The sequence below is a fragment of the Sarcophilus harrisii genome, chromosome 3, assembly GCF_902635505.1.
Source record: "Sarcophilus harrisii chromosome 3, mSarHar1.11, whole genome shotgun sequence".
Taxonomy (NCBI): Eukaryota; Metazoa; Chordata; class Mammalia; order Dasyuromorphia; family Dasyuridae; genus Sarcophilus; species Sarcophilus harrisii.
In genome coordinates, this window is record NC_045428.1 from 186,277,623 (window position 1) to 186,301,365 (window position 23,743).

The 23,743-nt window shown below is 32.6% G+C and overlaps 1 protein-coding gene across 2 annotated transcripts in view; it reads left to right on the plus strand.

Annotated features, from left to right (window-relative positions):
- Positions 1-23,743, plus strand: part of ZNF654 (zinc finger protein 654) — a 102,512-nt gene that overhangs the window by 59,711 nt on the left and 19,058 nt on the right. For both annotated transcript variants that reach the window (XM_023500297.2, XM_031958847.1), the window contains exons 3-6: positions 9,595-9,676; positions 15,357-15,492; positions 19,895-20,097; positions 20,629-20,768. In XM_023500297.2, the coding sequence (XP_023356065.2) occupies positions 9,595-9,676; positions 15,357-15,492; positions 19,895-20,097; positions 20,629-20,768 (561 nt within the window). The remainder of the gene's footprint in view (positions 1-9,594; positions 9,677-15,356; positions 15,493-19,894; positions 20,098-20,628; positions 20,769-23,743) is intronic.

Below are 23,743 nucleotides of genomic sequence, written 5' to 3' on the forward strand. Positions count from 1 at the left end.
AAGCTGGGATCTTTGGGTTTGTCAAAGACTAGGTTGCTATATTTGTTGACTGTTTTATGCCTTGAACCTAATCTATTCCACTGATCAACTAATCTATTCCTTAGCCAATACCAAATAGTTTTGGTAACTGCTGCTCTATAATATAATTTTAGATCTGGTACAGCTAAGCCACCATCATTTGATTTTTTTTTCATTAATTCCCTTGAAATTCTTGACCTTTTGTTTTTCCATATGAACTTTGTTGTTATTACCAAAATAGCTTTCTGTGCTTAAGGTCATTTTCTCTCTCTCTCTTTTTTTTTCCCCTCCTGTTTTGTGACTTTTATGGTTGAACTTTGCTTCTGAGGTATATTGGACAAACCTAAATTTCTGGTACCTCTCTGAACCTTGGCTTTTAATACAGGGCCCCTTTGTGTTTGGTGTCTTGTTCACAACAATGGGTAGCTCTGCCTGCTCTCTAGGCAACAGCCTGGCTTCCCAAGCTGGAAGTTGCCTTCTGTGCTAGAACTGGTAGCTGCTCCACTAGTCTGCCTTACTACTGAGTCAGGACTGAGGGTCTCAGTTTGTTAAGATTAAGACCTGTGATTAAGACCTTCTCACTGGCTCTCTGAGATACTGTCTGAGCTGGGCTGAGCACTCCTTTTATCCATTGGGACTAACCTTTCTTGGAGTTAGAAAGTGATTTTGTAATGCCGGAGAAACTAAGCAAGATAGAGATATTATTATTTAATAATTTATTAAATGGAGAGATGTACTGGGATCATTGGATCCATGGTTTGATCCCAGGGTCATTTCAAATTCAGAATTCTGGCCCATAACAATGTAATTGGAGAAGAAGGATCAGAGGCTGAAATAAGGTCAAACTGTAGGATAAACATAGGGAGAATGGAATGATTGGAATTTATGGTCAGAAAGGATATTGCCAAATTGATCAAGGAAGTAAAACAGGGAGTAAAAGGGAGATCACCACATGAGTAGGCAGGGGTTAAAGTCCAAATCCTTTATTATCTCTTTGAAAGGCTTGTCTTCTTTCCTGGAGCCACATTAGCTTTCTTAAGTCTCTCTCTCCCCTTGGTTCCGAGAGCTTAAGGTCCCACCTGTCTTCTCTGCCCTCTGAATCCAAAGGTTTGTGCTTCAGCCTCCAGGCACCACAAAGGTGGATGGTGGTGTAGATCTGTCTCAGCCTTTGCTGGCTGTTATGTACTCCATTATCATAGGTGTGACTCTTCTGGAACTATATTAATACTAAGTACATGTACTGAACTAGAGAACTATTGAGCACCATGCTAAATAACCATTGTCTTTATCAATTCCACTGAGTTAGCACTTTGTAAGAATCCTTATTTCAAATTCAGAGTTCTGGCCCATAACAATATTAGGGAAGGAGAAGGATCAGAGGCTGGAATAAGGTCAAACTGTAGAGTAAACATAGGGAGCAATGGAGTGATTGGAATTTATGGTCAGAAAGGATATTGCCAAATTGATCAAGTGAAACAGGGAGTAAAAGGGAGATCTAGGGCTATACTATGTGTGGCTCATATGAAATAAAAGTCATAAGATATGAGATTAAGGAATTGGAAGGTTATGGTTGAGGAATCAGCATCACGAATGTTGAAGACTACCTGACATAATGACAGGAGGTAAGGAGGAGAAAAAGACAGTGACCTAGGTATTTTTTTTTTTTTAACTGAGTTGAGAGTAGGTTTCCTGGGAATTTATCTATAACATATACAATGATCTCTTTAGTTTGGGGTTGGGAAGGAAGAGTATGGATTATGCTAAAAAGGATGACTATATAGTGATATAGTGATGTCTGAGTTGCAGTGAGAGCGGATAAATGGAAGGAGTAAAGAAAAAAATCCAGAATCAAGGCAAGTTTGTTAATTTTGTAAAAGGAATTCCATATGATACAAGAAAGGGATGAAAAGTAGAAAACATGGAAAATTGATGGAATAGGCTTGAGGAAGATGAAGATGGGAATTGTGGAGATAGATAGAATTTTTGTCTACAGGTAGAGATTATAGGTAGTAGAAGTTTGCTATCCAGAGAGATAGAGTAGGCAGCAGAAGAATCATCTGCTGTTGTGGGGCAAACAGACAAGTGTACTGCTTCAATAACATTGCCCACTTTTCCAGGTTGAGTGGGTGTGAATAGAGCACCAAGAACTGTTCATGTTAATATGGTTTAACCAGAAAAAGAATACATCAGGACTGTCATCTCTCTCACTGTGAACATAATATTTTTGCTAATAAAATATAAGATGTTATTAACTTTTTAATCTACATCATATTGTCCCTGTAATCCACTGTGATCATGGGGTCCTTTTTTTATTGGGCAAGTTTTTAGTCTGTTTCTCTCATTTTGTATTTGTCCAAGTGATAGATATTATTTAATTCAAGTATGAGATTTTACATTCATCTTTGTTAAAATTTTCCATTTTGTCTTCAGTACATTCTTCCAGTGTTCCTGAGGTTATTTTGTTTCAACTTCAACAAAGTTTTTTAAAGTGCTACCTAGTCTGTATAATGCCCTATAGTTAACATAAATGAAAAACAGATTTCATTCAGAGAGCTTGTAACTCCAAAATGGGAGAAAAGGCTGTTAGACAATTAAGCTTCATAAAAGACAGAATATGATATTAGAAATTCAAACAATTGTTCTTAAGAATTTTAGGAATAAGGGAATAGTATTATAGGATTTAGGGAAGACTTTATGGAGGTACTCAAGTTAGACCTTGAATGAAAGAAAAAAAAAATTTGGTCATTTAAACGGATCAAATCTCAAGGATAGTTTCAATACTTTTTAATAGAAAATAACTTGGTCATGACAGTGTCTTAGGAAAACTTCCCAGGACAGGGAATTCTGGTAGATAATATTGCAGTTACTCCATCTGTCTGCTTCCCTTTTCAGTTATTTTGCTTTGGTATATCTACATCATTTCTGCTATATAACATCTGATGATATAAGGATATAAGACTAATCACATCCCCCACCTGTCTTCTCTATTTCTCTTTGTTTGACATGAAACTTTAATTATTTATTACTCAAATGTAGTCACCATCAGTATGAGAGAAAATTCCATGATGATGATAATGTGTATGTTTAAGAATTTATTCCAACTAATCCTCATTTGCCTTTTAAATTATAATAGAAAATTTAAATCAGATTTTATTTCATTCTAATTTTTTAATTAGTTGTTATATACAAAACTATATTGACCCAACCCTTTACAAATTGATCACTTTGGCTGATCATTCTTTATATTAGTCACTTATTAATTCTTTAGTATATTGCCTAAAACAACTGTATCCCAAGCTTTTTTCACTCTTCTCTAGTTTCTAATGTTATTGTCTACCCCTTATCTTGGCCTTTTTTTTTTTTTTTTTTTTTTTTTTCCCCCTTTTTTTTTCTTTTTTTTTTTTTTTTTTTTTTAAATGAAGAATTACGCTTTCTACTTTTCCTCACTTCTGAGACCAAAACAGTCAGAATTAAGATAGCTCACTAGTTGTATCTGCATTCATTTTCTCTTCTTGTCTTCTGGTATGAAAGAATTGAAATTTCAGTTTTTTTTCTCTCAGCCTTGTACTCTAGCTTCCATTTCTTTGGACTTAACTCAGTTATTTCAGATATCTTTCCCTTAGCCTTTCCTGTCAATCACAAGCACTTTTTAGAAACATCTTCATTTCTTCCTATTCACAGACTTCTCATTTCAAACAGGTATGTGTGTATGTGTGTGTGTATATATATATATCCTCTCTCTTCTCTCCAATGTTGAAAAAATCTTTTAATTTCCTCACTGGCTAGTCTGTCCTTCATAACTCTCACTGCCAAACTTCTGAATCAACTTGTCTATGTCCACTTTGTATTAATGAATGATCCATTTTCAGTCTTCCTGATAGATTATAAGTTTCAAGCTGTCTCCTTTCTTTCCTTTCCACTGTGAACGAGAGAAGACTACATGTGTGTTTATATATACATACATGTATGTTTGTGTGTATGTTTAAGTGTGTGTCTAGTGACATATAATTTAAAAACCCTATATATACTTTTTATCAGTTCTTTCTCTGGAAGTAGATAGTATCTTCTTTCATAGGTACTTTGTAGTTAAGCATTTATAATACTCAGAATAGCTTAGTTGTTATTCTTGCAAGAATATTACTATTATTGTATCTAATATCCTCTTGATTCTGCTCATTCCACTCTTTATTAATTCATGTGTCTTTCCATGTTTTTTCTCAAAATCATTTTGGTCATTTCTTAAAGCATAGTCACATTACAAACATTTATCACAACCTTCTTAATTCCCCAGTTGTTGTGAACTTGGGTTATTATTTTGTAGTTTTATTTTTTCTGAAAGAACAATATTATTTTTATGGAACATGTTTACATAATTCAGTCATGACAAATTGATAGGAAGACTTAAGCAATGATGCATTCATAAAATTCCATAGAATGTGCTAAATATCCAATGTTTGGGGCTATGCATAATAAAAGGAATATCTAAAATGCATTTTAAAAAATATTGTAGCATTTAAGATTATATGCCTTATGAGGGCATGGAAGTGTATATTAGAAAAAAAAAAAACCCGAAGATTTCCTGTTTCCATAAAAATCACTTCCCAACATGAATGCAAGCTAGTTGAGGGAATGTTTATCAGTTTTGTTTGTTTATGTGTAGTTCTAATATCTACTATAATGCCCTATTAAGTAGGTACTTAATAAATGCTAGTTGAATTGAATTGCAAAGCATTGTGCTAAGTATTAGGAAATACAGTGACAAAAATAGAGATCACTGTCTTCAAATAATTTAGTTTTTGGAGGAAGATATTTCTCGAGTTTTTTTAATAGATAAAAGATATTTTATGGAAATAAGTAAATATTACTAGATAAAGTAGAGATAGAAGAGATTACTGACAGTTTAGGGGAACAGGAAAGAAGAACATAACACCTCATCTTAAGGACAGAAACAGCTTGTGCAAAGCTATAGAGGCAAGAAATGAATTGTTAAATTCTAGACAAAAGAAAAAGGTTAATTTGGCTGGAAAGTTCTAAAGGGGAGTAGTAAGGTATGAAATTAGTTTGGAAAGGGAGCTAGAACCAGATAGAATAAGACATTAAATGCTAAGTTAATGAATTTGTATTTTACCAAAGAGGTATTACAGAGCTACCAAAAATTTGGATTTTTGAAGAAAATATTTCTAAGGTTCATCTTAAAGGATTTAAAGCTAGCTTAAAGCTAGCGTGACTGCATACCTCTTACTTATTATCCAGGAGATATAAATATAAAATCTGATTTGCCTATTATAGGTGTGGTACAAAGAATTACCACAGTCCAAATAAAATTTGTAGCTTGTAATGTGTATATGTAAAGTATATATGTGTGTGTGTGTGTGTACTCTGTATGTATGTGTATAGTGTGTGTGTGTGTGTGTGTGTGTGTGTGTGTATCAGCTCTTTAAGGAACTTAAAGGAATTTTAAGGAACTTCAAGAACAAGTGAGAAAGCATCAAGGTAAGTGCTTATGTTTTTCTGAAAAGTTAGGATTTGATTTGAGTTTTCTGGAATTTTTTATTTCTGAACATAGGCAGGCCAAATCAACAAACTTGTCAGGTGCTTATTTTGTATGTACTAGTACTAGAAATGATACAAAGAAAGGCAAAACAAAGCCAAAAAAAAAAAAAAAAAAAAAAAAAAAAAACCTTGACCTCCAGGAATTCACAGTTTAATGGAGGAGGTAACATGCAAGCAACTATATACAAACTACAAACTATGTAGAAGTGGAAATGTAAGTTAGTCAATAAAGGGAAGGCATGATAATTGAAGGGAATGGAAAGAGTTTTTTTGTTTGTTAGTTTTCTGAAGGTAAAAAGACTAGAGCAAGTAGCATCCTATTTGGTCCCAAAATATAGGGCTCCATTCCCTTTCTTTTCAGGATATTTTGTTAGGTTATTTTCTCCAGGCCTAGATCCTGGGATTAAGGAGCTGAGAGCAGTCTCCATGACAGTATATCTTGAATTACTTTGTTTTGATGAAAATCATTTTATGGCATCACTCACTCTTCTCATAACGATGTCAAGACCAACAGAATACAGCAGAAAACTTTTAGAGATTTTGTGGAATATAAAATAAAATTATAATAGAAATAGATTGTTTCATGATAATCATTTCACATAATCAATTCACAGACTTTTAAAAGTTTAACTATCAATAATATTAGTACCTGGATCTAGATGTTGAAGAAACCAAACCATTGAAACACATCATTCTTTGTTTCATGTATTTTTAACTGATGCTATTACATCAGTATATGAAAAAGTCTTGGTAAACTACTGTTGAGACTCTTAGTTTCTGAGTTTGGGATTTACCTTGCACTCCATCATTCCAAATTTATTTCACTGTTGCTACTGAGCTCTCTATATCTCTTCTCAAGTGTATGGATGGCACTTTCTACCAATAGGTGACATAACTTTCTGTTAAGAGAGATTATTCCAAAATGAAAACAAGGTATTAAAAGCAGATTAACCTTATTCATGCTTTCTCTCTATTATCCTTAGAAGTGAGTGAATGTTTAAAAAGACAAAGTTTTCAAAGTAGAGCTTTCAAAGGTTTGAAATGTGATCAGTTTGTCTGAAATATATTCTAGGAAACATAATCAAAGATTTTTCAGTTTTTAGATCTCTAGCACCTGGCCTTTAGTAATAGAAATGGCATGTTTGACTTAGAACTTAAAAAGCTTCTTTGCTATTTCCAAGGGTGAAGTATTGACTAAATGAGAACTGCAGGCAGCTTCAGAATTCCATTATGTGTTTCTTTGTCCAAGCCTAAAACACCTAAATTGTGAGAAATACAAATTACTGAATATGAGCTAAAGAGAAAATTTGTATTTGCTTACATAAGAAGAAATGATATAAATAGTATTTCTGCTGTAACAAAAGAATGGAAATAAAGTACATGCCTTTCTGATAGAAAATAGCTGAATAAAGTGTATATGGATGAATTGGAATAATATTGCATTGTAAAAAGCAACAAATATGAAGATTTCAGTGGGAGAAATATAGTAAGGCTTTTTATTAACTGATGCAGGTGAAATAAGCATAACCAGGAGAACAGAATAGCCAATGATTACAATAACATACATGAAAACAACTGATGAATTATGTTAAATCAACAAACATTTATATACTTAATGTGTGTCAGGCAGTGGCTTGGAGATAGAGAGAAAGGTAAAAACATAGCTCACACTAGAATGTGGAAATGGCAAATGGAGAAAATAACATGCAAATAACTATGTACATAAAAAATATATAAAATATAAACTGGGAGAAAGTGTTGAGTTTCAGGATGCAGGTGATCTCTCCAAATATACTAGTATCTTGGATGTTCCAAAAGAATTTGTAAGCTTAGATAATTTCTAATTCAATAGGCAAAATTTTGTCATAATTGTAATGCTAATTGAATTGGGCTAAATTCCAAAGAGCAAGGAGGTTAATTTTTAAGGGAAATTGTTAGAGGCAGAGTGGGGGTACAGAACAGAGTAGGGTAAATGAAATTGTAGGATTGGGGTTCACTTGATTAGTGGGAAATTTTGCAATGAGGGTGAAAATGATCCCCTTTCTTCTTTTATGAAACTAAGAAGTACTTATTGTTTGACTCCAGATGCAGTATAGCAGCACAGACTTTCGAATGACAAAACAGATATCCTTCAAGTCTAGTTTAATGTAAAAAAATATCAGGCCCAACTTCCCTTCTTTCACACACATTCTCCAAGCCTGTGCTACATCATTCCCTATAGTTACATTCGTAAGGTGGTCTGTTTCTTGAAAAGTATTGAGGTTTCTACTACTACAAGGAGACCTCGAGAGGCTTTCTTTAAGAAGAGAGGATGTTTGAATTCTGTCATTCAGGAAGCCAGAAAAACTAAAAGATAGAGTTGGCAAGGGAAAACATTCCAGGCATGTGAGATAGGTAATGCAAAAATTGGAATTGAGTGTCATAGTTGAAGAGCAGAAAGTAGACAGGTTAGTTAAATCATAGAGTGTCAAAAGAAGAGTAAAGTATACAAAAAGTAAGAAAGAAAGGATGGAATCAGGTTAAATTTGGCTTTAAATGCCAAATGAGTTCATATTTAATCCTGGAGGTAATAAGTAGGCATTGGGACTTATTCAGTAAATAGAAGGTGACATGCAGTGACTGATAGAACTATACCATCTTTGATGTGTATTCTTAAGGGATTAAGATTATGGTTTATGTTTAATGCATTTTTCTGTCCCCACCACCAAGCCAAACAATACACACACACACACACACACACACACACACACACACACTCATTCACATACACACACTCTCAAACACAACACAAAACATAGAGGAGGGGGAGTGTTAAGCTGTTGGTCAGATTTTATATAGTACAGTTTACCTAAGTATGACTTTTATTAATTCTTTCTGATTTATTTGAAGAGTAGGAGAGAAAAGAGAATAGTTTGAATAGCTTTTTTTTTTAATTGATAAAAATATTTGGCTCGCTAGAACAAAACCAGTTTTAAAAGTCATTTCCAATTAAATGTTCCTCTTGCATTTGTTGAGTATACAAAATTCCTTTATGGATACAAGCACAGATCTTTTGGTCATTGATTTCAAAGAAAGCATAAAACAAGGAAATGCATTCTTTTAAAAAAGATACTTGTGACTTTTGAATGTGATATCCTACACAAATTCCAAATGGAAGAATTCCTTATACTTCAGTTTCTCAATATGTTCCAGTTTGTAAGCATTTGCTGATTGCATCAGATTCCTCAATACTACAGGTTCCCTTCAGTGAGATTCATACTACTCAGAAAATACACAGGAAAACATGAGTGAATGAAGAGCTTATATTGCCCAGATTGTAATGAATGGATCACATAATTTCAGAAAAGTATTCCTTGGAGATAAAGCTTCTTTAATCTTTTATTTGTGTGTATGTGTATAGATCTCAAAAACATCCTTCTTGTTTTGCCCACTCTATACTGATGGAATTTGCCTTTCATGCTATTTTATTTTCATGCCCAAATAGTAATGCTAAACTATTGAATTAGTAGTTTAATCATTCTTAGAATAAAGGAAATTATTCTGACTTAATAAGTTTACATAATATTATAGATATAAAGGTATCACATAGTAAATATGATTTTCACTTTGTTCCTTGGAAAAAATTGTTTAATAAATAAGAAACTGTTATTAGAAATTGTATTATCATTGATAGGCTCAAATATTTCTCAGCCAATCTGAAGGCTTGCTTGCAGAGTAAGGATAAAGATAGAATTGGCATGGACAGCCACACGCAATTATTATGTTCCTACTATGTGCAAAGGATCTTCAGTATTAATTGTTATCAATAGTGAAGTGAGATTTGTAACTAAGCAAGCAGTTAAGTTGAAGATCATACTACTTAACTGTAAAGGCAGACAATTTGCCTGTGATGATCAGATTTTGGCTGGTAAAATCTTTTTTTTTAACTTAAAAAATATGTATGTGATTCTTGTTATTGTGTGTGTAGCATTTTAGACTATTTTAGATTGGGGCAAAACTCTGAGATTTCTTAATGTTTTTTAGGAGTTTCTTTGAGTTGCTGCTGTTCTTTGGAAAAGATGAATTTTATGAAGAGCCATTAAAGAATATTCTTGGTTCAATCCAGGTAATGAAATTTACTTCTTAAATTTTCTGTGTAAAATATGTTTATTACTAAAACATGCATATATTTCCTATTATTAGCTGGCTTAATGATGTTGTAATTGTAATTTTCAGATGGCTCTCACAATCTTATTACAATAGTAGTAGAGAAAAAATATATAGTCTTATTCAATGAAAAAAACTAATTATTTTACTAATAGAGTAATATGTAGAACTGTTCATCTTTTATCATTTTTAAGTTCTTAAGTTATTAACCACTTCGATTCCTTATTTGTCTTATTTGACCTAGAATAACTCTATTTTGTTTTTGTTTTTGAATTTTTGTTTCCTTAGAAGGATGTTAACTTGCATAGGGGCCAATTAAAACTAGTTGTTATAATTAGGAGGAATAAAGTGACATATTATGAGGAAAGAAAAGGATTTCCAGTGAGTATAGATTTAATCCTTTAACAGACACCATGATAACATTCAGCTCTTTTGCAATAATCCTTCTGTGCTGACATGTTTATATCAAATTCTATTTGAAGAGAAATTTTGACAGGTATTTCTACCATTCCTTTTACCTTGTAGCAATTTACAACAAAAGGTGATGTATTTGAAGCATGATATTCAGATTAATTCAGCGCATCCAAATACTGTGTAAGATATTCTTAGCAAAACTTTTAAGACTTTTAAAAACATTTTTATGTTTGGAAGGTTTCAAAGTTTTTTGAGTTCTTTGTATAGGAAGATAGCATGGTCCAGTAAACATTGAAATTAGAGGACTTGGGTTCAAATTTTACCTTTTATACTTAATATCTTTGTACCCTTGTACAAGTCATTTCATCTTTCTGAAGCTTTGTTTCTTTAAAGATTTAGACATAGTCTTAAGATCCCTTCCCGATCAAAATCTATTCATATGAATTTACAAGGGCCTTTGATGAATTTCTTGAGTTTGAGCATAGGAAATTAGTTATAACTGATAGATTTTAACAGTTCTTAAGTTCCTAAAGGAAGCACTTTTCACCAAATGTATGTTTCTCGAAAGGTCAATGTGTATGGATAATCCTACCTTAAATACAAAATATTTTGAAAAATTATCAGAAATAGTACATCTATGAATGAATATATACACATATAACAATCTCTGAATGTTCTGGGCAGCTCTCTAGCAGGGAAATTGCTAGACCACTTTGGTAGAGGAGTTCCCTGTACCAGTAAAACTACATTTTTTAGTCTGCTGCCTCCTGCTCCTATACCAGAAAAGATACAATAAACATGTTACTTTCCCTGGAAAAAGACTAGAGGTTTTCTTGGAGAAGTGGGTGTTGGAAGAGTTGCAACTTTTGAGTTACTGTAAAGTGATGCAGTTTTCTGTATTCTTGCAGAATGAAATTTAACATAAGCAAATGAAAGTCACTTTTTGCTTAAATTGTTCCCCAGGATCATGTTTTCATGTGAGCATTATAACAGAAATAATTGTACTTTATTTAACACAGGAAAAGTATGCATACACTCAAACATTTGGGAGAAAGTAACTGTTTGATTAGAGGCACAAAGTGCTGAGAAAGAAAGAATTGCTTTTGCTCATGAAAGCAAATTTTAATGGAAGAGAGACACAGGATAATGCCAAGGAGGAAATACCTTAGAGAAAAAGAGCATGGATTACTTTTTACTATCTCACTTTTTCATCCTATTGATCATTATATTTTAATGTTAATCTCTACTCAGTAACAAGTTGCAATTAAACACCAATCTAAAATGACACTGTTCTCCAAAATTGTATCCTTGTTCTATCCTGGAAGAAAACAATTGAGAAAAGAGAGCAGCATAAAAGATCTCATCACTTTGTTTATTTTACTCAAACCAACAAGTCCATATGTTTCTACTAAAACTTTTCCTTGCTTTATAGGGCCTAAATAACACTGACCTCTATATGATACTGTAAAAAATCTTTTTTTTTTTACACTATGCCAACACTAAATGGCAATTTCAGTAATTACATTAACTCACTTAAATGGGGTTTAAATCATGGGAACAAGATGATAATGGTTTTAAATGGTTCAAAGTGTGTGTAACTTTACTGTCATTGTTTTTTAGAAGTAGGCATTAATTTGGCATGCTGTAAGTCTGCACTGTTACACTTAAAAAAAAATAACTATGATTATCGTTAATAGCATTATCTGAATGAAAATATTTTGAGGAACTTATCTAAGCAAGTTGGACCCATATATATTAGTTCAAATTATATATATTCTTGTTTAAGGTCTGTAATAGATTTTTGGGACTTTTGGAAGAAATTATAATAGTTTTTAAGTAAAATAATTTAACTTTATGCTATATTTGGGTTATGCATTTTTCCATTATCTTTAGATGTTTATGCTTAACATAAAATAACAACTTTATTATGAAGAAAATTATAAATTGCTTTCTGGTTTTGACACAAATAATTTTTGGTCACATGTATTAAGTATTTTAAAAATGAGCAGAGTATTTAGGTGTATTGCACCATATCCTTATGGCAAAGTGTAGTTGTCTAAACCTTTTGAGAGATTATATCTTTTAGAAAACTTAGTAAATAAATATTCATAGTAAATGCTCTTTCATTACCATCTTGTTTAGGTCCAATTAATATTAAACCCCTTTCCTTCTCCCCCAGATAAAGATAATAGGATAGTTGCCTTACCACAGATAATCCAGAAACAGCCAGGACTGAGTATGCAAGTGTTACAGTAGCCTATTTAAGTCTCACCTTTACTTCTTGTGTGTTTCTTGGGCCAAAAGCCAACTCTCACCTGCTGAATCAAGATGGCTTTGGTTTTACCATAGTATTTAAATGAGATGTTTTTCCCTGACTCAGAAGAGACTGTTTTTATATCTTTGGAATGGTCAAAATTTCTTCGGAAACTATATATAGCTGACTATCATTGAACAATATCAGAATCTTTCTGTTAATGTAAGAATATTGCTCTAGAACATTTTTGCATTATAATGTAAACATTCATGTTAGAAACTGATTTAAAAAACATGAGATCATTAAGACCTTGATAACTTCCTGAAAAATAATTTTTAGAAGAAACACTTTTTTCAAATTTGTAGAGCTGCTGCTTGATTTGGCAGCGTAGTTTTTTTTTTTTTTTAATTCTACCTAAAAAGAATTTGTATTACCCTTTTAATGATGTAATAAAGAAATTAGAAGAATAAAGAAGAAATAGATGTGTGCATTGGGATTAGATTTGTAACTAAATGAAGGATAGAAAGGGTCACAGAAGGTAAAAGTGAATAGTTTTGATTATAAAATTAAAAAGGTTTGCCCAAACAAATCTAACACAATTAAACTAAAAAGGGAAACGGGTAACTGTTGAAAAAAAAAAAAGTCTTTATGATGATCCAAGATATATGACAAACTGATTTAGATTTATAAGGAGCATTTTTAAAAGCCATCTCCCAGTAGATAAATGTTCAAAGAATATGAAGAGAAAGTTTTCAAAGGAAGAAATCTCAACTATTAGTAACCAATTAAAAATGTTCTAAATAGCTAGTTAAAAGAGAGAGGCAAATTATTAACACTTAGATTCCACTTCATATCCATTAGATTAGTATAACTGAATATACTATAAAAATAACAAATGTTGGAAGAGCTGCAACATAGTGTATAAGCACACAAGTAATATACTTGTGTGCTTTTACTAAAGCTGTGAATTGAAACCATGGCCAGAAAGTTACCAAACTATGCATACACTTTGATCCAGTTATACACTCTTAGGCATAGACCTACATAGACCACATAGACCAAAAAAAGAAGAAAAGGACTTACTGGAAACCAATGGGATACCCATCTATAAAACATTCATTGTTCAGCAAAAAAACGTTCTATATTAGCCATGTCTAAAAATTTATGCCTCTGCTACACAAATTATACTATATGCATGCAGTGGAATATTATTGTCTCATAAAAAATGATAAATGGACAATTTCAGTGAAACTAAAAAGATCTTTAATGGACAGTAAAGTGAGCAAAACTAGAATGATATATACAATAAAAACAACTTTGGGAGACTTTTACAACCTTTGGAACTTTTTATTAATGCAAAGATAAAGGTCTAGAAGAAAAAAGTTGGAAAGTTTCACTCTCCTGCCTGAGATGAACTTAAAAGTCTTGAATGTAGTTTTAGACGTAACAGTTGTGGGAATTTAATTTGCTAGACTATTGGTATTTATAATTGTTGCGTGAAATTTAAAAATGGTAAACCGAAGCACATTCTCTCTGAGCAAAGTAAATTTGTTAACAGGATGTAAATCTATTAATAAAGCAGTCAATAACTTGCTTTGATTTATTCCAGAGATACCTAGTAGAAGGAAGCTCCCCTTTACTAGGTTTTCAGGGAGTACAAAATAAAGAATAGAACAGGGAGGATTATGGGATTATTGGCCGAATGGTTACATAGCAAAAAGATGGGAAACAGTATGAATGGTTAGAAATTGGGAATTGAATGAGGCCAATTCCAATAGACTTATGATGGAGAGAGCCAACTGCATCCAGAAGGAGGACTATGGGAACTAAATGTGTATCACAACATAGTAATTTTCACCTTTTGTTGTTGTGGTTATAGTTGTGGTGGTGGTTGTTGTTGTTTGCTTGCTTCTTTTTTTTCTTTTCTCGTATCCCCCCCACCCTCCTTTTTGATCTGATTTTTCTTGTTCACCAAGATAAATGTGGGAATTTGTGTAGAGGAATTGCACGAGTTTAACATATATTGGATTATTTGCTGTCTAGGGGTGGGGGATGAGAGGAAAAGAGGGAGAAAAATTTGGAGCACAAGGTTTTGCAAGGGTGAGTGTTAAAAACTATCTTTGCATGTATTTTCAAAATAAAAATCTATTATTAAAAAAAAAGAGGAGAAAGAAAGGAGTGGGGGAGGAGGAATGAAGGCTACTAACAACCCTGTCCTTCCCTCCTTATAATTGAGAATTATTCTTTGTTTGAATCCCTCTGGAAAGTTGGACTTCTTTGGATAGCAAACCAGATATCCTTGAAGAATAGCTTGATGGTGTCAAAATACAAGATCAAACTCTTTGGTACCAACCCACATCCCCAAGGATAGCAGCATTCTCTGAGGCAAGAATAGAACAGTGATAAGCAAGAGGACTATTTTCTAAACTTGATCCATTATAAACCAGTTGAAATCTAAAGAGAAATCTGACTGTAAAGAATTATAGAATAGAATCAGTAAAAAGCAAAAAGAGTAAAGGCAAAATTAATGTTTTCTTTTTTCCATGATGGTTTTCCTTTTTTTAATTGATGGGATACAATGGGAAGAAAAGATAATAAATGTTTGCAAAATTAAATTTTTAAAAGGATGAAAAATAAATTGAATACAGTAACTATTGGAAATATTTGGAGAGTGAGGTAGAAGTTATTTTTTACATAGTGTTTGATTTGGGAAAGTTAATTAGTTTAAAAATATACAATATGCATATGAGTTGAGTACATGGAAAAGTTGCCACTTTTAAAATGAGTATTCAACTGAAAAAGTTAAAGTTAAAGTTAAAAAGTTAAAGTTAAAAGTTAAAGGTAAAGAAAAATTTAATTCTAAGTTTTCCAACAGTATTTTTTCTTTATTTCATTAATCACATAATTATGATTCAGCTTTTAAACAATGCCTTTAAATTCAGAAAAAACTAAATTAATTTCTCTCTTGTAGGAATGCCAGAACCACCTCAGTAGATATGGAAATGTGAATCTCCAACTGGTAACTCGAATTATTAGAGATGGTGGACCATGGGAAGATCCAGTCTTGCAAGCAGTTCTTAAAGCCAAGCCAACATCTCAGGATATAGGTATTTTAAAGCATATGTAGACTAACATCAAATCTATCATGTCATCATTTGTTTATTTCTGCTATTAAATAATTGACTTCACTAGTGAAAATAAAATGAGCAATGTAAGCATAATGTTGCTTTTACGACTGTTATAGTTGGCTATGTTGCCAATTTCAGTTATTTTTAAGTATATTTTAAATATATGACAAAACTCTTTTCAACAATGAGGTAATTCAAGCCAATTCCAATAAACTTGTGATGGAGGGAGCCATCTACATTCAGAGAGAGAATTATGAGGAATGAATGTAGATCATAACATAATATTTTTCACCTTTTATTGCTGTTTGTTTCTTGTTAGTTCTCTCTTTTTTATCCTTTTTGATCTGATTTTTCTTATGGAATGTGATAAATATGGAAACATTTAAAAGAATTGCACGAATTGCACATTCTTGGATCCACATATATTGGATTACTTGCTGTCATAGGGAGAGAGGGAGAAAATTATGTAATACAAGGTTTTTCAAGTTGAAAACTATTTTGAAAATTTTTTTAAAAAATTTTATATATGACCATAATGACAATATACTAAACACATGACTAAAAAACAAATCTCAGACTTAATATTAAGATGGTAAGTAAAATGTTAATGTAAACTTCTGAGATTATAAATGAAAGTCTTTAACATCTCACACCTATATCAAGAAAAAATCAAATTTGGCATATGGTTTATACATATAGTATCATAAGCAAATTAAGGGAGCATGGAAAATTTAGATAAAAGAAGAATTTATGACTTAACATGAGATGGAGAGGATTGCTGAAAATGTTTAATTTTAATTCCATTCAATTAGAAAGAGTTGGCACAAACAAAATCAGTGCAGCCAAGATTAGAAGGAATGCAGGAAATTGGGGGAGAACTTTTTTTTCATTACATTAAGTTTCTCTAGTAAAAACATAATTTCTCAAATATATAGGGAACTAAGTCACATTTATAAGAAGAAGAGCCATTCCCCAATTGATAAATAGTCAAAGGATGTGAACAGACATTTTTAGTCACATGAAAAAATACTCTAAATCACTATTATAAAAAATGCAAATAAAAAGAACACTGAGGTACTATCTTATGCCTATCAGAATGGCTGATGTGATAGGAAAGGAAAATGATAACTGTTAGAGGAGATACGAGAAAATTGAGGCACTAATACACTAATAACTGGTCCAACTATTCTGGAGGACAATTTAGAAGTATGCCCAAAATGCTGTAAAGCTGCATACCCTTTGACCCAGGGAAACCACAAAGGAAAAAAAAGAAAAGGACCAATGTGTACAAAGAATCTTTATAACAGCTCTTTTAAGTGACAGTAGAGAATAGGAAATGTAGGGGATATTCAGTTTTGGGCAATGTATAAGTAAGTTATGGAATATGATTGTGATGGAATATTTTGGGAAGCAATGACAAGCAGGGTCTTTTCAGAAAAACAGTGAAGATTTATACCAACTCATGCAAAATGAAGTGCGTAGAACCAGAAGAATATTGAACACAATAAGAGCAATATTGTAATAATGATCAATTGTGAAACACTTAGCTATTCTGACCCGTAAAATGAATCAGGTTGTTTTTTGTCCTTAGTTCTCACATGCTTGATCCCACAAACTGGATTTACTGTGCAAAGTCACCTGCTTCACTTTCCCCTCCAAAGCAATCTTGGTCCAATGCCTAGATCAGGACGACTGGAGATGGCCCTGGAAACTTTGGCCTTTTTAAGCTAAAGTCTTCCACAAGTTTCAGTTTGACTGAGGCTTCACCCATTTAGTGATTAAAGCTAGGTAGCAATTGAGGCAAAGAATCTGCTCTTTCACCTAATCCAAAAATATCTAAATAAATAAATGTGAGGGGAAGACCCTCAGGGTTTCTGGCCAAATCAGAAATAACTGCTATGTACATTCAGTCAGGATCTAAACAATGACCAAATGGGCTTGGCTTTCACTTTATTTTTCTTGCCTTTTTCTTTGCTCCTATGAAAATATATTTTGCATAATTCTGCATGTATAATTAATATCATTGCTTACCTCTTCAATGAATGTTAAAAATTAATAGTAAGAAAAAGTTTTGAAACAGGTCTTTAGTCCAATGGCAAAACAGCCTCTTAGTTCTGTAGCAAATTTTAAGCATTGAATCAACTGGCCCAGCCAATTGAATACAGAAACTCTCTTTTTTCCAACTGCTACTTCTTGAGATTTTCCCCTTACCTTCTTGCTGAAGATTCCTTCTTCATTCAAAGATCTCCTTGTTCTAGACAAGACGCAGAATAACAAGGATGAAGGAAGAGTTAGCAATTTCAACTGATCACTGCTTTCTCTATTTCTCTGGTCCTACTGCTCTAGCTTTTATGATCAAAATGAACAGGAGAGTTACCACATCTTCTGAAATGTGTGAATTTTATTCTCAGACTATCACTTACTGTTTTATGGGGGAGGGGACAGGTGATGGATGTTAGAGGAAGTCTTTTTCTGATTTTTATCAATAGAATATCTCAGAAGTTATCAAAAGGCATTTATTTGGTTTGTACAAGAGGGTAGGGGAAAAACTTTTGTTCTTTTTTCATATGAAATTGGGGTGGGAGGGGAATAAAGCCTATGAAGAAGAAGGCGGCAAATCATACTGTATTATCCTGGGGCTCCTTCCCTCTCTCCACCGTTCCAAAAGTACTTGGGATACCAGACAGGATTGAGACATGATTGGCAAGAGAAATATGGTGTCCGTTGGTCTCTCTCTCTTTCCAGCCCCATCTTCTTCAGTAGCCTATTCTACAGAATCTTCTATCTTGGGGCACAGGAAAGGATATGTCCCAGAGGAGTCCTTAATCCTACTTCTAGAGCTATAGAAAACATGAATTATTAATGTTCTATATCAGAACTCTGAATGCACAGTAATACTGTTTATATATAGTAGTTTAGTGTCATGGTACATGTACTATTATATTATACTTAAGGTACTTTGTGTTGAATTTCTCTTTGGCTGTCTTGAAATTGAACCACCATATATTTATGTATGCCTATTATAGGAAAGGTCATTCTAATTAAAAGTAATAACATGTTAACAAGTTCATATGTAATATATATGTGATCACATATATTTTCATTCTAATTCCATATAAATAACTTAAGAACACAAGTCATTAGTAAGTTGGAGACTGCCTATATTTGAAGGCATATTGGAATTGGTGATAATTTACGTAGGGGAAAATGATCAATAGTACAAGTAGAATGTATTATAAGCTTTTATTTATAACATTAATCATAATTCTTATCTTTAAAGTAGGATGAATTTCCAAAATACTCTTTTCTGGCCTGTACACACTTGTACATTATTACTGTTATAGAATTTAAAGAAGCATTGTAAAGTAGTGGAATGAAAGCTGGCTGTAGAGTCACAATGACTTAGAACTACTGAACAACCCAGCTTTAGGTCTAGTCTTTCACAGTTATTGACTGATGTTACTCTGGGAAAGTCACTTAACCTAGCAATGTCCCATTCATTTTTTTTTTTTTTTTTAAATTCTGAGGCAATTGGGGTTAAATGACTTGACAGCTAGGAAGTTTTAAGTGTCTGAGGTCAAATTTGAACTCAGATCCTCCCGATTTCAGGGCTGGTGCTTTATGTACTGTGACACCTACCTGCCAGTCCCATTCATTTCTAAGTTGCAGTTGTTGCTCAAGAGAATTTCTTTACCTAAAGTTCCCTATAAAGATGAAATCTTAGATCCAAACCAAAACAATAATCAAAGCCTAAGTTTAAAGTACCAAATCACTCCACTTGTTACTAATTTAGATTTGCTTTCCCAGTTAGTCTAAATTAGTAACATTTACAGAATTTAAAATAGCAAAACCTTAATTAAAATACTAGTTACTTTTTTAGAACTCACAAGGAAATTGATAATTTGAGTGCCTGACAAAATCCCTCCTACCCCTCCTCCCCCATTTATATCACTCACTTTCCATTGAGTATTTTGTATGTTCATACAAAAGAATACACATGCATATACGCACACATATACACACACACACACACACACACACACACTTACATGCATACATATATAAACACAAATACAGAGTAACAAAAATTGGCTTTGTCTGAAATTATATACCTCATTCCAAACCTTTATTCTACTATATTGGCAGAGAACATGTGATTAGTCCTTTGAAGCCATAATTGATTACTGATCAGAGTTTTGAAGTCTTTAGATTATCATCATCATTTCACCTCTTTTCTAATCATAAAATTAAATTTTAAACAAAGCATAATAACTCTATTTTGTAAACTAGAATGTTAAAGTGGTAAAATTTAAGGGAACACTGAATTTCTAAATTCTATTTCTTAAATAACATCCTTTTTTTTTTTTCTTTTCTAATATAGTTAACAAATATTTGAGCTCTGAAAATCCACTGTTCTTTGAACTGCGTGCCAGATACCTTATTGCTTGTGAACGTATACCAGAGGCAATGGCTCTTATCAAATGTTGCATAAATCACCCAGATATCAGTAAAGACTTGTACTTCCATCAAGCATTCTTCACATGTCTGTATATGTCACCATTAGAAGATCACCTATTCCAGGAGGTACTAATTGAGAATAAATTTCAATATTATAGTGACATAGTGGATGTGTATCTGCATATTCTTTTTTAGGTTAATTCTGTAAGCTGTAAGAAAGTCCCTAACCAATTTTTTTTCTTTTCTGGTAACTTATTTCATCTCATTTTTATGTTGAATTACAAATAATATAACAAAACAAATAATGAAAACAGCATAGTAAACACCAAGAAAATTTGTGTTGAGCTTTGGATATAACAGAAAGAAAAGAGTTTATCTTTTTAAAAAGTCAAATAAGAATTGTAAAAACTTAATAATTGTCTTTTAAACTAATTCTTGAGATATAGAATATTTAAATCAATTATTCTGACCTCTACTTTGGAGAATGATTCTGTTCCATAGATAACTTCTATCAGTTCAGACATAGACCTTAATGGAAGAAAACTAAACATCAATTACTTCTTCTGTAGAGTAATATGGAATAATTTAATTTCAGCTGTACAACTATTTGTATATTTATTTGTATTTGTATGAACCAATCTTATTTTAAACTTATAGCATGTATTGAGAACTGATTGTAAGAATGGAATTGATATCATCTGTAACACCGAAAAAGAAGGCAAGACTACATTAGCCTTGCAGCTCTGTGAATCATTCCTAATTCCACAGCTCCAGAATGGGGACATGTATTGTATTTGGTAAGTTTTTCTAATAAGAAACTCTCCCTGTATGAAGGGAGAGAATTGTTGGGTAGCAGTTTGGGATGTATGTTTGCAAAATAAAAGTGGTATTAAGAATGTTAGGTTTTTTTCCTCTGAATAGTAGTCTTTTTATATTGACCAACATGAAAATTAGCCACTTAAATAAATCTTTTAATATACTTACTAACGTTATTGTGTAGTTCAGAGAATTAGAGATAAGGGGGATCAAAAACTTTCTCTTTTTAAATATAGATTTTTGTTTGAAATACTATGATTTATAGAGACATTTTTTAAAATTACCTAATTATCTTTGAGGTAAAATTATAACTATTGTAGATTGGGAATAGGGAAATTTTTTCAAAAACTAATTTACAAGAAATGTTTAAGAAAAAGCAGCATTCCTGTCAATTGCAGTAGATGTCTGTTAAGTTTCTTAACATTTTACATCTATTTCTAAGGCGGAAGAGTCCCTTAATTAACTACTGCCAAACTCAAACTCAAACTCAAAAGAAGCTGTCCCAGGCTTTGGGGGCTCAAAAACAAAATACAGCAGTCTGTGCTTCAAAGAATTTTTCTTCAGACAAAATTTGTCATTTGTAATATGCCATAATACTTTGTAAAACTATCAAATAATTTCCTTTTATTTCTTATTACTTTGATTGTCCATTTTAATTTTAAAAGAAACTTGATTTTTTCTTGCTGAGCTGAGTACAATATTTTGCAAAGATCTTGAGGGGAAAAACTTTTTTTCACCTAAATTAACAGTAATGGAAAACTCCAAATTACATTAGTTCAAAAGCTTATTATTAAAATGTAATTGTTATCTTCCTTTTCTAATAGATTTTATTCAAATAATTGATCTTTTGCTTTCTTCTCTTTTTTTCCTGTTTCTTTTCTATTCATTTCTGTATAACCTCAGGGGCCTTCCCCTAATCTTGCAGTATTCCTTGAGGCCCCTGGTTTCTTCCCAATGTGTCTTTCAGAGTACCTTCTTTATGGGCCAACTTACCTTTTATCCTCATTCTGTACAGGCAGAATGATATAAATGCATAAAAGATGTATCAATATGTGCAGACCCTAGGATAGGGGAAATTAAGAATTTATTAATTTAACAGAATTATCAACTTTTCAATTAACTATCAGTATGGACATGAAGGAGTATATCCCTTGTTCTTAAAATCTTCTTATGGTAAGGAGAGGTTGGGGAAGGCAGAAAGATACAGCAAACAAGCATTTTTTTTTCTGTGAGGTTCTTCTCCTTAACTCAGGATAATTCACTAATCAGCCTAGAGTCATAAATATAAGTAGCTAGGCCCTCACCCCAAACCAAGCAAACCTATATTACCAAGCACTTGAGAGAAAGAATCTTGTCTTTAAATAGGTTTCTACCAATCTGCACAGAACTTAGTTCTATCTGATGTCAGTTCTGTAGTGGTGCTGAGCCTTTCCTAATTCCATGTTTTAGGAAGAGGTCAGGTTAGGTGCATATCCATTTCCTTGGGAATATAAAGTACACTGCCATTACTGCTTTTGATACCAGAACAAACAGAAGTTTGTTAGTACACTGTGATATGGCATTTAGGGTTATCTCTTCTAACTGAAATATATCTCCATTCTCAGATCTAATTTGAATGAGACATCTCCCAGGGAATTCTTACCTTTACACTGGAAGCTTAACTTTGAAGCTCGTACAAAATCCCTTTAATCTGACAACATTCTAATGATAGAATAAATTGGAAGTATTTTCCTGCAATCATTACAGATGGTGGTTACACTTTTCCTTGGCTTCTAACCACCCTGCCTCAGTCTGTCTGCTGCTCTGAATCTACTGCTCCATTAATATTTGCCAGTTAGCATAAAGTGTTCCATTTAAACAGATTCTTAACATTTTACATCTATCTCTAAGGCGGAAGAGTCCCATAATTAACTACTGCCAAACTGCTAGTAATGACTACTAGATCTCCCAGCCCCATATCTAATTTCCAAACCTAAACTCCTATCCAGATACATTATCAGGCAAGCTTCAATGCTGTAAAGTCTTCTTTGGTCACGTATGTGATTAAGTATCAGAGAGTTATTGCTTATAGATGACTAATTATTACTGCAAGATTTTTTTAGAAGAATCTCAGAAAACATTAGCTATTTATCTCCCTATTATGCAAGCCACCAGGGATGCCATGAGTTTAGTATGGTAATCATCAGATATCATGCTTAGTTTCTTTTGGTGTGATATCATAGGAGATCAAGTAAGCTTCCCATATTTGATGGAAAAAAATACTTGTTTTCTGGAATCAAAATTTTATTTGTGGACAAAAGGTATCTAAGCCTCACAATCTTATTAGAATGCCTTTCAATATAATCCTCACAATCTTTTCTTGTAAGTCAGTGGAATATATGCATAGAGGATCTACCAAAAATCTTAGGGCAGTTTTGGGGGATAGAGAATAGAGGAGGTTTAGATAGTAAAAGAGTGTTGGTGAAGACTAAAACTTATCTTTTAGAAATAAATAAAAACTTATAAATAAAAAAGACTAAGAACTTTGCAGTCAATCCATTTAAACCTCCTTTGACAAAGTCAGAGAAACACTTAATCATGCAGTGGAGTTGGAAAGTATCTAACTTTCAATCAGTGGTGGTCCATAGCTACAGGATATTGCTGATAATCGAACATAGCTGGCATATCAGACTCTCCAATCTTTTTTTCTTGTAGGCAGTCAGAATCCATAGCTCTTGTGTCCTCATTGTGTTATTTTTTCAGTCATGTTCAATTTTTCATGATCCCATTTGGGGTTTTCTTGATAAAGATACTGGAATGGTTTTGCCATTTCCTTCTCTACCTCATTTTACAAATGTGGAAACTAGAACAAACAGAGTTAAGTGATTTATCAGGGTTATATAGCTAGTAAGCATTTAAGGCCACATTTGAACTCAAAAAAATAATAAGTACTGCTAACTCCAGGTCTGGTGCTCTG